Source organism: Pelodiscus sinensis, chromosome 3, assembly GCF_052426305.1.
Source record: "Pelodiscus sinensis isolate ZL-2025 chromosome 3, ASM5242630v1, whole genome shotgun sequence".
NCBI lineage: Eukaryota > Metazoa > Chordata > Testudines > Trionychidae > Pelodiscus > Pelodiscus sinensis.
In genome coordinates this window covers 160,385,943-160,404,001 of record NC_143054.1, presented here as the reverse complement: position 1 = coordinate 160,404,001, position 18,059 = coordinate 160,385,943, and the positions used below count along the sequence as shown (strand labels likewise).

The 18,059-nt window shown below is 44.4% G+C and overlaps 1 protein-coding gene across 6 annotated transcripts in view; it reads left to right on the top strand.

Annotated features, from left to right (window-relative positions):
• Positions 1–18,059, top strand: part of CDC42BPA (CDC42 binding protein kinase alpha) — a 333,045-nt gene that overhangs the window by 248,920 nt on the left and 66,066 nt on the right. For 5 of the 6 annotated variants that reach the window (XM_075925322.2, XM_014570971.3, XM_075925320.2 and 2 more), the window contains exons 18-22: positions 1,743–1,848; positions 2,454–2,602; positions 11,656–11,747; positions 14,411–14,487; positions 15,666–15,713. In XM_075925322.2, coding sequence (XP_075781437.2) covers positions 1,743–1,848; positions 2,454–2,602; positions 11,656–11,747; positions 14,411–14,487; positions 15,666–15,713 — 472 coding nt within the window. The remainder of the gene's footprint in view (positions 1–1,742; positions 1,849–2,453; positions 2,603–11,655; positions 11,748–14,410; positions 14,488–15,665; positions 15,714–18,059) is intronic. The other variant, XM_006118059.4, reaches the window with a different exon arrangement.

The window sequence follows — 18,059 nt, the reverse complement described above, 5'->3', positions numbered from 1 at the left end:
GTGGTATGGCATGCCACAAATAACTTGGTGAGAGGGGACGGGAGGGGACATAGTTTTTTTTAACTGGCTGTGGATCATGACCTCTCTCTGGGTCTCTGGTGAAAACATGTGAATCATACCTCTATTTCTACAAATACTGGAGGGATGGAGCTGTGACTTATCCTTGGCACTGCTGAGCTTGTCCTTTCTGTCGCCTCACTCTTAACAAGTATAGTACTTCCAAAACTGTATCGAAATAGTAAATTATTATTAGCAGGATAAACCTTTATTTCTTAGCAATAATGCCTTATTCAACCATGTTAACTATATACATGAACCCTGAAGAAGCCACTGTGTAAGTGTCCAAAAGACTTACCTTGGAGAGGATGTCTGCAAAAGATTTCACGGAAATGAAATTGCCAGGTATCAGATTTGCCATTTTAGATCACTGTCTCTCTCCACATCAAAATTCTAAGGATGTAATGAGCAGTAACGTGAGGAGGAAAGGAGAGATCAGTAGAATAGAAGAACAAGATTTTCTCCTTCCATAAAAGTTACAATGATTGCAGAATTTAGGGACCATTGCTTGAGGGATGTTTTTGCCAAAATATATTCACATACTCAAATTTAATGGCTGTTTCCATCCAGGTTACCAGATGGGACATGTCAAACTAGCACTGGTCCCTTCTAGAACCTGCTAATCCATAAAATGAGTAGGCTTTGATGATATGGAATTTGGTTCACCTAGATGTGGAGAATGGAGTCTGAAATACAACCTTGTCTTTATGGAAGATGCAGTGCAGCTCTTATCTTCAAAGAGCAGGAAATTTGAAAAATCTTGTTGTCGTGATCACAACCAGAAGTCATGTATTTATGGAAGGCAAATTCAGTGAATAAGAGGCCCTTTTCTCACTTACACTGTTTAAGAAACAACTGTAAAAAACAATTATTAAATAGAAACTGAGGAAGAGTCTAATGTCACTAGTTTTGCAGTCAGTTATGATAACACCTTAGATTAACAATGGTTTTTTCTAATCCTTCTTATCTGAAGTTTCCTGGGTGCTTTGTTAATACATAGTAGAATATTTAATTTGAACTTACTGACTAAAGATAAACTGTTACACTTAATTGTTACAGTCTGTATTTTGATCAGATGATGCTGGTCAGGACACAAATATTATCTGCTTTCTTAAGCTTTATATTTGGTTTCTTTATCTTCAATTGTCTTTGTAGAACATACCATATAATTTAACTGTACAAAGTAGCAAAGGGTTTAACTTTTATAATTACTGCCTTGTTTATTCTAAATCAGGCATGTCCAAAGTCCGGCCCGCGGGCCAATTGCGGCCCGTGTTCCGATTTAATACGGCCCCCGCTTCCTCCCCCTCTCCTGGCTCCCTGGCGCTCTTTTGAACTGGCGCGCTCAGCGCGCCGCTTCCGGCCGCGCCGCCGCCGCCCATGGCCTCTGCGGTCCTAGAGCCTGCCCTGTAGGGCACGTCCGCAGCCCCGCTCGGCTGCGGGTTCGCCCTGCCCCCGGGCTGCCGTGAGGCCGGCATTCCCTGCGCTCTCTGCCCGCCTCCGATCCTGCGGGCCCTCCGCCTTGGGGCTGAGAGTGAGGGGACAGCCCTCACGCATGTTCACTTCTTCAAATCTGGCCCTCTTTGAAAAAAGTTTGGACACCCCTGTTCTAAATTAATGGTTCCTTTACTTTTACATTTTTCATTTAATTTTGTTTGTTTGTTTTGTTTGTTTTTTTTGTCTAGGGTGAGTGATGAAAAGGATGCTCGAGGGTATCTACAAGCCTTGGCCTCTAAAATGACAGAAGAATTAGAGGCTCTGAGGAACTCCAGTTTGGGTGCAAGAGCAACTGTAAGGATCCCATTTAACATATCAAAAACATTTTGTATAAAAATATTAATTATGACTTTGTATCAGTTTTGCCTTCGATGTAAACTTTTATCTAAATAGGCTGTCTCATGAGACCTTGCAAACATTTAGAAACTTTACTATTGACCACCACAATTTAATTTTTGCCAATTAATGGAAAGGCACCTCTTTTATAATATGATTTTGTATAATTTTGTCGAGGGGGTTACAGACAGTTTTATATGGATTTATTGAGAGGGTGCTGCATAAAACTGCAGAGATTAAAAAGATCTGCACCGTCACAGTATGGCATATATTCTCTTTGAAGGAGCCTTTCCATTGTGTGAGTCTTCTCATAGTTGCCATTAGAGTCCATGCTTGTAAGTGACTGTGGTTTACAAAGTTGAGAGTATTGCAAACATGAAACTATCTTTCTGTCTCAAAATTTGAAGAGAAAAAAGAGATGATGTATTTGGGGACTTTTCAGAATCCTTTTTGGACTGACCAGCTCTCATGTCAAGAGCATATGGGCTGAAGTACCAAAACAGGTAATACTAATATTTAAATTAATTCAATTTTCTGTGGGTGGTTTGCTTGGTTTTTTATAGGACATGCCCTGGAAGATGCGCCGCTTTGCAAAACTGGATATGTCAGCAAGGCTGGAACTGCAATCAGCTCTTGATGCAGAAATCCGAGCAAAACAGGCCATTCAAGATGAGTTAAATAAAGTTAAAGCTTCCAGCATATCTACAGAATGGTGAGACAGAATGGTTCTGATGGAATTTCACTATGGCAGCTAGCCAAAGATTTTTGGGGGGGAGAACATATAGTTATAAATGTTAAATAGCTTGTCAAAATCTGGTAATGAATGTTATGTTAGTTTCTTATAACCTAAAAACAACACAGGACTCTTTTTTGTATACTGTGAGTAACTGAAAAGATACTATGAAAAACTGCAGCTCTCTCTCTCTCTCTGGACTGTCAGATGGCACTCTTTCAATAATCAAATAATTACTCCCACAAACATTTCACAGCTTTAGGGCTGACGGAGTAACAGACACTTGTGTGTCTGTCTCAGAACATGTATTCCTTTCTACTTCGTGAACAGGCCTAATGATTTGGATGGACAAAAATCAATTTTTGCATGTTGATTTGTGCAGGAATAAAGTCTGCTTACTGAGATTTAAGAATTCTTCTTTCCTTCACTGATCCCTTCTTTACTTCAGTTTCAGAATTCATTTGATTAGGAGGACTGGCCAAAGCAGAGGATTAGTATTGAGGAATAATGGGGCATTTCACTTGTAGGTCATCAATTGTAATCTAGCCAAGGTCAGAAGTTAGCAAATGTTGATACCTAAGAAGGCTTCTTGGTAGCCTGCAGGCCCGCTGACATGGAGGAGCAAAGAGGGCAATTGCTTCAGAGCCCAGAGATTCAAAGGGGCCCAGAGCTCCCAGTTGCTGCTGTGGCAGCAGCAGGAGCCCTAGGCTCCTTTGTACTGCTACTGGAGCACCACTGCACATGGCTCTGAGGACTGCGGTGGGTGCGCTGCGATCTGGGTAGCATTCTTGGTCCTGCCCCTTTTTTCTTTCGCTCTTCCCCATCTGGGGGCACAGAGTCACCTCCCCTACACTTTGCCCCAGGGCCCACATTACTGTCAGCTTTACTGGCAGTCTGAAAATAAATTTGGTGGTATGAGTCTAGTTTAAACATCCACCACTGACATTGGTATTGATTGCTCAGACTACCAACAAAGGAAACAAAGAGACTAAGAACAAAGCAAGTATAAGAGCTGAATAGCTTTTTATTACCCCAAAAAGTGAGCCTTCCAAGTCAGACTTGAGCTTATTGTAAGAGAACTGTGCACTGCCACTATGTATGCTGCCACTATTCTGTTGGAAATTAGAGGACTTCAGTTTCCTGGGTTGTCCTACTGGAAAAAAATGCCCTATGATGTGTTTTAAAGAAGCCATACTAGTAACTTTTAGAAGCCTTTCTTTTTCTCTTTCTCTAAACAAGGAGACTAGACATGTCTATGAGTGTGTCTGAAATCTCTGTGTAAGGTATTTATACCATAATATGCCTGTCACTGTCCAATAGTATCTAGGTACCTAAACAGTAGACATAAAACATGGAAAGGGCCAAGAGTGGAGAATGGAATAAAGAACTGATGCATGAACACAAAATGTGGGAGAAGTGTTGATTCTTCTTCGAGTGGTTGCTCATGTCCATTTGAAGTAGGTGTGTGCGCTGCGTGCACCACGTCTTCCGGAGCGTTTTCCCTAGCGGTACCCGTAGCGCCAGCAGGGCGCCCCCTGGAGTGGCGCCGCCATGGCGGGGCATAAGTACCCCTGCTGGCGCTGCCCCACCTCAGTTCCTTCTTACCTCCATCTCGGTCGTTGGAGCGTCTCTCTCTCTATAGCTGTTAGGCTTAGATAGTTTAATGGTTCCCGTTTCTCACTTTGTAAATAGTTGTGTAGTTAGTTAGGTTTTTTGTTTTGTTCCTTGCCCCCCTTGGGGGTAAGGAATGCCAGGGCCGCAAGGCTTTAAAACGTGCGCTGACTGCGGGAAGTTTATGCCCAGGGGCGACCCACACGACAGCTGCCTTAAGCGTCTGGGTGAGGCCCATTTGGCAATAGCCTGCAAGATCTGCAAGTCTTTCAAGCCTCGTACTAGAAAGGACAGAGTTTCCCGCTTGAAACTTCTTCTTATGGAGACGGCGCTTCAACCGGCACCGCCGGACCAGCCTGCGGTGCACAGCACACCGGCCTCCACACGCGAGGCCGTACACCGGCACCGGGCGTCGGCGGCAAGCTCCCGACACCGGTCTCACCCTCCCCCTTCTAAGAGGGTGAAGAAGTCCTGGGGCAGATCCCCGTCCAAGAAGCCAGCATCAGCTGGACACCACACCGCTAGCTCACCGGTGCGCGCCTCTCCTCTGGTGCACCGTCGGCACCGAGGAGGGCTAGCGAGCCCGGGCCGCTTGCCCTCTCATCGTCCGTCTACGCCGGACACCTTTGAAGCGGCACAGGACTTAATCAGCCTTACGACCTCCCCGCCGTCGTTGGTTGACTCGGACGGGTCGAGGTCGCCCACGGGGCAAGCCCCAAAGGCGCCGCTATCGCCCTTGCATGACCAGGGTCAGCATGCTAAAGTGGCATATGCGTCGGGACCAACCACGCTGGGTTTGGCTCCCACTGCTACTACGGGCTCCTTCACGACGCCGGGTCGTCATTCCCAGGGAGCCTCTAGCCATGGCAGGTCGTTGCTCTCCAAGTTGCCAGAGCCCTGCTTGGCCGTACCGGTGCCATACTCCCAAGGCTACCGTCTCCGTGCCATCATCGGCACCGGCTTTGACTCAGTGGTCCACCCCAGTACCGGGCATGGGCACCCCGGTACCGCTCCAGTCGGACACGATTCGGTCGGCATCGAGCCTGAGCACCTCAGTGCCGTACCTATTGGCCACACAACAGGCACCAGGCCTGGATACCCCGGTGCCAAAGCTACAGTCGGCGCAACCGGCACCGGGCCTGGACACCCCGTTGCCGCAGCCACAGTTGGCGCAATCGACACCGGGCCTGGGCACCCCGGTGTCACAGCTGCAGTCGGTGCAATCGGCACCGGGCCTGGGCACCCCGGTACCACAGCCCCAGACGGCACCGCTTCCACTATTTCAGCCATCGCAACCGGCACCGAGCTTGAGCACCTCGGCACCGCAGTTACTGGCAACGCAGCTGACACCGGGCCTAGGCACCCCGGTGCCGCAATTGGCGCACACGGCACCGAGCCTGAGCACCTCGGTGCCACAATTGGCGCACACGGCACCGAGCCTGAGCACCTCGGTGCCGCAACTGGCGTACACGGCACCGAGCCTGGGTACCTCGGTGCTGCAAATGCTGCCTCCAACGGCACCGGGTTTGGGCACCCCGGTGCCGCAGTTACTTACTGGGCAACTGGCACCGGGCCTGCGCACCCCGGTGCAGCAGCTGTTGGTGCCATCGGAGTTCGCCGCACCGGGTCTGGGTCCCCCGGCACCGCAGACGACCCGTCCACGCCGTGCGCATGCAGGCAAGCCAGAGTCGATGGCCAGGTTTGCACTTTGCTCCTCGTCGGCTCCACCCTTCGGTCCCCGTCTAGGGCGCCCACCTCCCCTCTCCCGGTGCCACAAGACACAGTGGCACTGCAGCCATCGGTGCCGGGAGCAGCCCCTACGGAAGCTCGGGCCGCCCAATCGGCACCACAGTTGACCGCAATGGCCCCCCTGTTGGTCCAGGAGACATCGGCGTCGTCTTCCCCCGATGAGGCACTGGCAGACCCGGCGCCCGAGCTGCCATCAATGGATGCCAGAGTGCATCAAGACCTCCTGCAGTGCATGGCTTCCAACCTGGCTGTTACGGTTGAGCCCATAATTGAGGATACCGACCCGATGGTAGACATCCTCACTGAGGACACCCCTGCACGATTCGTGCTACCACTTAACAAGACGGTTTCAAAAATTACTAATGCCCTGTGGCAAACGCCAGCGACTCTGACTCCTACCCAAAAAGGGGTAGAAAGGCATTATTTCACCCCGCAGTCGGGTCACGATTTTCTGTACTCCCAACCCATCCCGGGATCATTGGTCGTGCAAGCCGCGGCCCAAAAGGAGAAGCTTCCCCAACCCGGTCCTTCACCGAAGGCAAGGGAACCTAAGAAGCTGGACTTGCTGGGCCGCAAAGTATACTCTACGGGAGCTCTGCAGCTCTGTATCGCTAATCAGCAGGCGATGCTGAGCAGGTACACCTTCAACACCTGGCGGGCAGTCGAGTAATTTAAGGACCGACTCCCAGTGGAGGACCGCCAGGAGTTTGTAGCTATGGCCTCCAAGGGTAAAATCATCACAAGATCTGCCCTCCAAGCGGCTTTGGACACCATGGACTCGGCAGCCCGCACCATGGCGACAGGTGTCGTTATGCACCGTTGGGCGTGGCTACATGTTTCGGGGATCCCCGCGGATGTCCAGCACACTATCCAGGACTTGCCTTTTGAAGGGAAGACATTGTTCTCGGAGCACGCAGATTCCAGGCTCCATACCCTAAAGGACACTAGGTCGACCCTGAAGTCCTTGGGCATACATACGCCAGCTACTCAGCAGCGTCAACTGCCGTTTAGGCAGCAGGGTAGAGCGCAGGCCCAGTCCCCCCGTGGGGACTTCTGTAGGTGCCGCTTCTGTAGGCGCCGCAGGCCCAGATCCCCCGTGGGGACTTCTGTAGGGCCTCCGGTGGAGGTTCCGGGGCGGCCGCGCACCCTCAAGGGTCTAGGGGTCAACGTCGTCGCCCCAGGTCAGATCCCCAACGGGCAGGCCCTTACGGCCCTTCCAATCAGGGCAAGCCTCAATTTTGACTTAGAGCTAGAGAGTCCCATACCAGTCTACCGCCCGGGCCCCCCATTCGGGGCCCGGCTTTCCCGTTTTGCCCAGGCATGGGCACAAATAACATCAGATGCCTGGGTCCTCAACATTGTACATTCAGGCTATTCTATCCCATTCCTGGGCCCACCGCCTTCAAAACCCCCTACCTTGTCCCTAACAAGGGACACCCCTCACGAACACATCCTGCTTCAGGAAGTGGGGGCACTCCTCGAAAAAGGGGCAATAGAAAGGGTTTCCCCGCACTTGCAGGGCAAGGGGTTTTACTCCCGTTATTTTGTTGTCCCAAAACCAAAGGGGGGTATCCGCCCTATCTTGGACCTCCGGTTCTTAAACAAGGCGGTGGTGAAACAAAAGTTCAGAATGGTAACTTTAGCCTCGGTCATCCCAGTACTACAACTGGGCAACTGGTACGCGACTCTCGATCTAAAGGACGCCTACTTCCATGTGGCTATCAGGCCCAGTCACAGGAGGTTCCTTCGGTTTATGGTGGGCTGTCACCATTTTCAGTTTACGGTACTCCCCTTTGGGTTGTGTACTGCGCCAAGGGTGTTCACGAAATCTATGGCTGTGGTTGCCGCCTTTCTGAGCAATCGGGGAGTACATGTGTTCCCTTACCTCGACGATTGGTTAATCCGAGGTCGCTCGTACGAGCAAGTAGAAGCTCACGTGTCACTCATAAGAGCTCTCTTCTTAAGTCTGGGGCTCTTGGTGAATGTCGAGAAGTCATCCCTGACCCCCTTCCAGAGCATAGAGTTCGTGGGAGCTCTACTCGATGTGAAGATGGCCAGAGCGTTCCTGCCCCACAGCAGGTTCCTTGCAATAGGGGAGCTGATTTCACAGCTAACCCGGTCCCCCATCACGACTCCCCAAGTCTGCTCCAGGCTCCTGGGACATATGGCGGCATGCACTTACACGGTGTGACATGTCAGGATGAGGATGAGACCTCTGCAGGCTTGGCTGGTGAAGGCCTTCTGCCAGTCCAAGGGCCTATGGGACTCCATAGTCACAGTGCCCCCGGACATTCTGGACTCCCTACTCAGGTGGACCCAGGAATCCGTGGTGCGCAGCGGAGTTCCCTTCAATGCCCCTCCCCCCTTGCTGACCCTGGTCACCGATGTATCCAACCTAGGGTGGGGTGCACACCTCGGGGGCCACAGAACTCAGGGCCTCTGGTCCCCGTCCGAACGGTCCCTGCACATCAACGTCCAGGAACTGCGAGTGGTGAGGAAAGCCTGCGAAGCATTCCTGCCGAGGCTCTCCCACCGCTCCATCCTGGTACGTATGGACAACACTGCAGCGGTTTTCTACCTCAACAAGCAGGGTGGGGCACATTCCCCACCTCTGTGCAAGGAAGCCCTGCTGTTATGGCACCTATGCATCATGCACAACATCTCGCCCCAGGCGGAATACCTCCCTGGGTTCAAGAACCTGCTTGCAGACACACTGAGCAGATCCTTTGGAGCCCACGAGTGGTCGCTCAAGGATTCTGTACTCAGCCAGGTTTTCCACAGGTGGGGCTATCCCCACCTGGACCTATTTGCCTCGGCACACAATACAAAATGAAGGAACTACTGTTCCCTGCTGGGGCTGGGGAATTTTTCCAAGGGAGACGCCCTAACGACCACGTGGCCAAAGGGCGTCCTCTACGCTTTTCCCCCATTTCCACTAATCTCCAGGGTGTTGACCAGAGCGAGAACTTTCAGGTCCTCGATCATCCTCATAGCCCCCAGGTGGCCCAGACAGTTCTGGTTCCCCATCCTGGTGGATATGCTGGCCCGGGACCCCATAGCACTCCCTCCAGTTCGGGACCTGCTAACCCAACCTTGGGACGGAGGAATAATGGTTCACCTGGATCTCTGGTCTCTCCACCTGACGGCCTGGTTTATCCGTGTTTGAACCAACCGGAAAGGGAATGTTCCCGACAGGTACAGATGGTGCTACTTAGCAGCAGGAAACCCTCTACTAGACGGTCGTACGCTGCCAAGTGGCGGCGCTTCTCGTCTTGGGCGTCCCGGAGAGGAGTACAGCCGTCCTCGGCTCCTATTCCAGCTATTCTCGACTATCTCTTTCAACTTCGTTCTTTTGGCTTGTCTTTTTCGTCTATTAAAGTCCATGTGGCATCTCTCTCCGCCTTCCATGTGGGTACGGCAGGAGCCTCTCTTTTTTCTAACCAGGTGGTTAAAAGATTTCTTACGGGTTTGGAGAAATTGTATCCCTCGGTGAGGGCTCCATACCCTGAATGGAACCTCAACCTGGTTCTTCACAGGCTTATGTCCCATCCCTTCGAACCCTTGGCTACCTGTATGCTGAAGCACCTTTCATTGAAGGTTGCTTTCATAGTAGCCATTACGTCTGCTAGAAGGGTATCAGAGTTAAGGGCGCTGACCATAGAGCTGCCCTACCTTGTTTTTTCTCGTGATCCTGTGAGGCTACGACCTCATCCAACCTTCCTCCCGAAGGTGGTTTCCCCTTTTCACCAATCGCAGGAGATTTATTTACCAGTGTTCTTCCCTAAACCTCACGCATCCCCTAAGGAGCGTGTTCTACACTCCCTGGATGTCAAGCGAGCACTGGCTTTTTATATTGACCGAACCAAGCCCTTCCGTAAATCCCAACAGTTGTTCGTCACATTTGGGGGAAAGGGAAAAGGTTCGCCTGTTTCTACCCAAAGTTTTTCAAGATGGGTGGTGCAATGTATAGCAGAGTGTTACCAACTGGCGGGTAAAACCCCGCCCAGGGTAAAGGCACACTCTACCAGGGCGCAGGTGTCCTCGGTAGCCTTCGGTGCCCAGGTACCTATCACAGAAATCTGCAGGGCAGCCACCTGGTCTTCCCTCCACACGTTTACAACACATTATGCGCTTCCTCAACAGGCCAGGGAGGATGCAAGGGTGGGCTCTGCAGTCCTCGAATCTGTGATGTAAATATATAGATCTCGTCGTCTTTGTTCTGGGTTGGTGACTTGTCACTGTTTATTTGTTCAAATAAATCTATTTATTGTTCACCTTCCTTTATGACTCTGGTGCTATGACTGTTCCGACCCCTCCTCCTTGGGGTTAGCTTGGTAGTCACCTACTTCGAATGGACATGAGCAACCACTCAAAGAAGAAAAGAACGGTTACTTATCTGTAACTGTTGTTCTTCGAGATGTGTTGCTCATGTCCATTCGACTCCCACCCTACCTCTCCTTCGTCGGAGTATCCAGCAAGAAGGAACTGAGGTGGGGCAGCGCCGGCAGGGGTACTTATGCCCTGCCATGGTGGCGCCACTCCAGGAGGCGCCCTGCCGGCGCTACGGGTACCACTAGGGAAAACGCTCCGGAAGACGTGGTGCACGCGGTGCGCACACCTACTTCGAATTGACATGAGCAACACATCTCAAAGAACAACAGTTACAGGTAAGTAACCGTTCTTTTTTTTGTTTTAGCTGGATCTGATAGAAAGGTTGGAGATAAGAAGTCATCTGTTTTATGACAAAATGTATTTTTAATGTGTGTTTGGGGAGACTGGAATGTATTCCTTCCAATCACTGTACAAGGTATTTAGCCACTCAATTCTCATTAACACCAATGACAGTTAAGGAGCTAAAAACCTACACATCAAGTTGATAATGGACCTCTTAATGTTTTAGATCAGGCTCTTCATAGAAAAAAAAAGGCCTTGAATGTTTAGGCAGTGCAATCTAGCACTAGAATTGGGAAGCAGAACTTCTGAGTTCCATCCTTGACTATACCACTGATTCATTATGTGATTTGGGTCTAATCAGTTTCTCTGCACCTCAGTTTACCCATCTTTAAAAGCAGCAATATAAACCCCTTAGACTAGAAGAATAACTAGCATTTTAAAAATGCTTAGAGCTCCTTGTATGAAAAGTGCTTTGCATGTATATATTAATAATATTTGATTGTGAATCAGAAAATTCTTGAGGAGAAAACTAAAATGAGTGTGTTATTACCAAAATGTTTTATGCTCTCCATTGTGAATATTTGAAAAGAAAAAAACTTTCAATATACATTATATGAAACGTAATGAATTGGCAAATAAAAATAGCTGTGTTATGTTTATTTTTAAATGTGGTCTTTTCCTCTTATTCCCAGAGCATGGGTTCTCAGCTGCTCATAAATTAGAGACATGGGTCAAGCTAATGGTTAAACAAAGGCAATAATTCACACCTTTTTCAAGGTCCTGTACTAAACAAGTCATAACAGAATTCTGAACTTACCCTTTCATTTAATGATATCATGCTTTGTTTGTTTGACAACACAACTTGAGTGGCATTGATTTTAACCAAACAGTAGTTCAAATAACATGCAAAGATGAACACAAAAAAAGGAGAATTTGTGATGCTGGCTCTCAATAATTGTTTTTTTTTTCTTTGTTTACCCCTTCCCCCTTTTTTTAAGTAAACTTCAAGAGTCAGAAAAGAAGAACTTGGAACTGTTGTCAGAAATTGAAAAACTGAAAAAAGAGACAGAAGAACTTAGATCAGAAAAGGGTATGGCAACTGGTGTATCAAAATAAATGAGAATATACTGCATAGTAGTGGGTATATCTTATCAGTTAAGAGTATCATCTTTTGGTGTAAATTCAAGAACCATGATGCTGAGATATTCTGGCATTTAAAATGTCTGCACAGCTATTACATGGTAAAATGTACCTGCAGCAAATGTGTGTGAATCTGTTGTATAATATTTTGGAGTTTTCTTGGTGCTTCTGAAGCATAAGACTCATTTGTACTTGAAATGAATTAGTTTTATTTCAACTTGTACATAGAGTTGACCACTATATAACCCTTAACAGTACATAATATTCAATAAACATTTTTTCTTTGGTAGATAAGGTTTTTTACACTTGAGTGTAGTCAGTCCGTCCTACCCATTTCTGAATTATCCAGCTAAATCTACACTGAGAGGAAACCATAGCAGGGGCATTGATAAAATTCAGTGGTGTTTTTTTCCTGCAGTAGATTAGTGCTTACAGATGGCAATGCAGTCATAGACAGAAATGATTTTCTAATTTTTGCCTTGCTGTGATTGAACCAGTGTTGCTGGAAACAGAGACTTTTGAGTAATATCCAAATACATGCTAGCGTACTGAGAGGTGGAGTTCAGAGACTCAGCTGACCTGGTGTAGCTATAACATTTATGTCCTGCTATCCAGGCTTGAAGAAACAATTGCAGATAGCATTGTTTCAGGTAGATGGAAATTAAAGCTCTTGTGTCACTTTCCCAGGTGCAACCACTAGTACTTAGAACAACAAAACTTTCTAAATTTGTGGGAGATCTGTTTTGCTTAGATTCAAGGTATTTTATAGGGTTTGCAATCTCAAGGCATTCCACAGAGAAGTGTCTGCTCCAACTCCTTTTCACCTAGTGTAGCTAGGCCTTTGAGTTATGACAGCACAAGAATACTACACAATTCAGAAATGACTGCTGCTGATTAGCTAGTAAGAGGAAATTATTTATAGTACTGATTCTTGCTCATTTTGATGCTTTATATTCATATTCAGAGTAAATATAATCTTGATATTTATGGAGATGCAAAATGGGAATTTGAAGCTAACTTGTTGCTTTTGAAAACTTGTCCTTGGTGATGATTGTTTTCCATATGTTTGTCCTCCCATTTATAGTTTCATGAACAGTACACAACTACTATGCTCCCAAAAACTGATTATTAATCTGCCTTGCAGCACTGAGTCATACAAATAATTTATAGTTAGTAGTTTACCTAATCTGGTATTTTCCAGTGTTACATTTTTGTATGAATAGAGATAAGAGTTTAGTTCTAATTCAGAAAAGATTGTAACATTTATTTTGAAAACTTCTGGATCAAAAAAAAATCCATTATTAGTATAAAAATATCTTGATGGCTAAAAGATAAATATTACAGAGGATTCAAGGGCATTAATTTCGTGTGATAGAGCAGACTAACTCACTGTGCCTTGGCATTGTTTCCTAAGAAGGGGTAATTTAGATTAGCAGATGCATCCTTGGATAGGGGCTGGATAAGTATATTCTAAAACACGGGAGAGTGAGAAAATAACACAGGAAAAAAATGATTGTATAGCATGAAAACTTCTTTGAGAAATGCATTCAGTCTTGGTTTTGGAGTTTTGAAAGGGAAGTGTTGTATGCTTGATATTTTAGAAGGCGAAATCTTCTTTATAATGTTTTAATTTTTTAATTGTGAGATAGATATGGATTGAACAGTGTAACATCCATCCTTGTTGGAGAAGGAAGTGTGATGTAATCTCTCTCACACACACATCTCCTCTCCCACATTGTAGTAAAGAAACATAGATGTAATGACAAATCTGTTGGGAAAACAGCGATTCAGGCATACTCTGTGGTCATCTTATTATTCTTAGAACTTATTAGGTATTTGTAATTAAACTGTCCATTAATGAGGACCTGAATGATGTCAAGAAGAGAGATACTGGGCTTGATTCACCTTTAGGTTGTCCCAGTCCCTGTATCTTCATAGGCTGTAGACTCCTCCTGGTGAAAAGACCACCTGGAGTAGTACAGTTATAAAGCATTTTCAGCATTTCCACCAGAACTCACCTGTCTTAAATATTTAAAAGTAGGTGGTGCCGGCTGGGTGTGGCGTACTTTCAAAGAACCCAGATTAAGTGTTGTTTCAGCATGTTTCCTAGGCAATCAGCACTGGCATACCTTTCTTAGAACCTCATGCACAAGCTTAAGCTGCCTTTTCCTGACAGAATTTCTAGAGAAAGCAGCAGTGCAAATCTGTACCCTCTCCCCACCCCCCAAGGTGCATGTCTTCTAGGACATAGAAACCGTACTGGTACAAAGTGTGAAATGAGCCACGTATATGCATATATGTGAATCAGTATTAATATATTGCAAATGGACATATACACATGCATTACACAACCTATATACATATGTTCACTATATCTAATAAATCATCTTGGCATTATACACATCAAGGGAAATGAATATTCAACCATATGCTGTATACTCTGTGCATGTGTGTTTAAAAGGTACCTTCTTGAGTAGCAGACCCCGCATGACAGCCTGTAATATATTTAGAAGATGATTCAGATGAACACCTATAACCAGATTCAGCAGGACAAAGGGCCTCCATGAAATAGTCATTTTGCTGTAGCTTAAAAAACTTGCTGCTGTTTTCTAGGTGTAAAGCACCAAGACTCACAGAATTCTTTCTTGGCATTTTTGAATGCTCCTACCTCTGCTCTGGATCAATTTGAAGTAAGTGTGCAGACATTTGAATTTCTTTGGCAGTCATTTACATATTTTTATTCTTGCTGTTATGCTGGTTGCGTCATGTAGGTTTTTGCTTAGTGGTTAATATTGGCTCTTAACCCCATTATCCTTCTATATTTGCAAACCATTTTATGTTATAATAATAATTTATAATTGTTTATTATACCTTCTCCCTGCTCTTGAATAGCTGGTAATTATGGTCCGTTCTTTTTAAAGGTGATGTATGGTAAAATGTGAAACTCTAAAAGAAAGATGAAGTTAAATTACCTTTAATTGTAAAACATACTTAGCTAACACAGATTACCTGTCTTCCATTCATTTTTATAGGAATTTGTAAACCAAGGGCTAAATACTGCCTTTGGATGTATTCGCTTCTGTTAAGATCAGTGGTACCATGCATGTGTCCAAGAAAATCAGAGTAAGACCGCAATAAAATTGTTTATTTCTTTTGCAATTTTTAGATCAAAGTTCTGGCAAATAGAAAAACAGAAGAAAACATAAAATGGAAACATATTTCAAACCTCCTCTTATTTATTAGAAGTAAACCTTATAAAATGTCTATAAAATATTAGGACTGAAATCCTGTTTCTATTTTAAGTCAATGACCAAATTCCCACTGACTTCATTTAGGCCAACATGCTATCCTTAATATCAAATCCTATCCTAGAATTTGCTCATGGCTCCTACAGATGTCAACAGAAGATGCATTTGGCTATTTTAATACAGGACAGTCTGACCCCTACAATTTAAGGAAGAAAATAATTTATTAAATTTGAAATTTTTTACTATTATCTTTTAAAGCATATTCACTGTTTCCTAAAGTCATTGCATTCACCACATCTGATGTTTATATTTAATTTGCTTTTTTATGATTTATGAGATGTAGGTTTTAATACAGAAATTCTGTCAGAATGGGCAAATATTTTTGTTGGGTGAAGGGTAGAACTTTTTTGGGATGGATTATGGATCAAGTGCCTAAGAAACCAAAAGGCAAATAACAAAGACTTCACAACTTTAACTGATATAATTGTTACTTGGCATTAAAATCTTTTGCAATTTTTCGTTAATTGTTTTTGCAATACATATTGCATCATTTATTTTTACTGAATAGTTCTCTTCATACATTTCTTTCTGTTTCTTTACCTGTTGTGTTTGTTAAATAGGATTCCTTTTCTTCTTCTTCATCCTCATTGATTGATTTTATGGATGATGTAAGTCTTTGACCTTCAAACCAGTAAATCCCTCAATAAAAGAAATTGGTTGTTTGATCTGGCAAATTCAAACATAATGCAGTCAATTTTAAGAATTGTATGATTTCAAGAGTATCTGAGAGCAGCTTGAATATAGTGAGTTGGGGAGGGAAGGTATAAATTCACACAGAGAAGTTTAACGAAACAACCAAAACAAAGAAAAATACCCTGATTGCAACTAAATACACATTGTCCCTTATTTATTCACGATCCCTTTTGGGTTCAGCCCACTTCCATGCTCTGAATTCTTTGGACACATGGTTGTCCTGCCTCAGTTTAAACCATTCCCTGTCTCCCAACTCCTAGCTTAAACTCACACACAAAGAGAGCAAGCAAGGTATCTTATACGATTCAGATTTCAGCACTGTATGCCATTGGTTCTTCTGGCCCCCTGCTAACACCTGTAACTACCTGAGTTTAACTCTTTAGTCACCGAATGCTATCCAGCACTCCTATCGATCATAGGGAAGGTGCTGTAAGTTTTGTCAGGGCTAGTCTACTAAACTGTCACCTATTCTCAGTCCTCTTGGTAACAGTTCTGAAATCATCAGTGATATTTAATTTATTTCACTATGTTGTTGCATGTTATACCCATTTTCACGAATTGATGGCTAGCAATTTTTAATCACTTTCCTGGGTTTTTTTCTGTTTGATGACTAATTTTCTCAAATAAATGATAGATTGTATGTTATTAATGAATTACTCCTAAAATTAGGTAGCTATCAGTATAGCCATCTATTTTTGTTGTCATTTGGCATTTGTTTTTAATTCAGAAAAACATTGAAATATGTGGCATTGGTGGCAAACTTAGTGAATCATTTTAAAAGCTGTAAATTGACTGCATTATTTATTTTCCAGACCCGAGTAGTAGGCTAGTAGATTTAAATACTTAGAAATGTTTTGACAAAATAGGCACCTTTTACCTTCTTTATAGAACTCTCCATTATAACACTGTTTGATATAAGGTTATGGTCTAAGCTGTATTAAAATGCCGTATAATTAATTGTGTTGTGAAAACACCATTATAAAATTGAAAATGGGATTCTATCCAGAATGATGAAATAAAAAGGATGTAGTGCATAACCATAATCTGATTATAACATTTCATATCAGAAATTCTTTAAAATATTTCTTCTGATGTATATGGTTTATTCCTATGGTTGGAGCACAAACTATGTGAGTGCATATTTACGGTACCACATTAGAAGTATTAGTCTGTGTTATCATTAACTAAGCCAGAAAGATTTCTTTTCAGACATCTTAGAAATATCCTTATGTCTAGAGTCACCAAAGTAATCTTTGTCATGATAACTTCTATCCTGTTTCTGTGATTGGGTTAAAGAAGCATTCTGCTTTGTGAGAGAGAGAGCCTTATGAAAAGGTTGCTTACCTCAACCAGTTCTTTAATATCAACTGAGAAACATGATCATTTAAAACACATACCATACCGTCTTCAAAGTTTGTTTGAAGAGTAACAAGATCAATGTTTGGGAGACTAGTTGAAATGACCTAGCTTTGTGGAAGGGACCTAGACCAATTTAGGGAGGAGATGAGGGGGAAAGAATTGCTGTTTGGCTTTTAGGCTTAAGCTGAAAGGCATCAACAAATCAGAAATAATATTTATTAAAGCAGAGAGAGCTTTACTAAAACGAACACAAATACATTATTTCTGCAAGGAAAAGCATTTTATGCTACTTTCAAATAATTTACAATATATCCAGCATAAGTCTGGCAAAAGTCCTTGATGTGTTATCCATTGGGTCACATCACATCTGTAATAATATAATATAATTGTGCATAATGCCAAGCTGTTGATCTTGTGGCATGTGCAGGGTTAACTGTCAAAAGAGATGTGTTCCACTGTGGAGTCATTTGTTTTAGAGGACGGTTATCTTGATTGGGCCACCAAGATTTAACTTTCTCCTAATTATGATCTTAAAGTTCTTGGCAGGACTCTAAATATCACTGTATATACTATTAAAGATAGATGGGTTAACATTTTAATACTTAACATACTGAACATGAGATTTTCATTATTGGGTCTTCAGGCTGAGCTCAGTGGGAGCTCTCATCTCAATCTACAGTAGGCAAGAGGAGCTTGGAACTGTGGTAAGGAGGGACAGAGAATAACATAGGTAACAGAAATAGAATACTTTCTCACTCTGCCAAGAAGCATAAAGAGGTTACCATCTTTCCAAGTGAGGATAGAAGCCATTGCACACAAGTGAGAGAGATTTACTTAATTTCATTTGCTTGAGGTCTCTTCCAACCCTATGATTCTATGATTATCCTGTACACCAACGTACT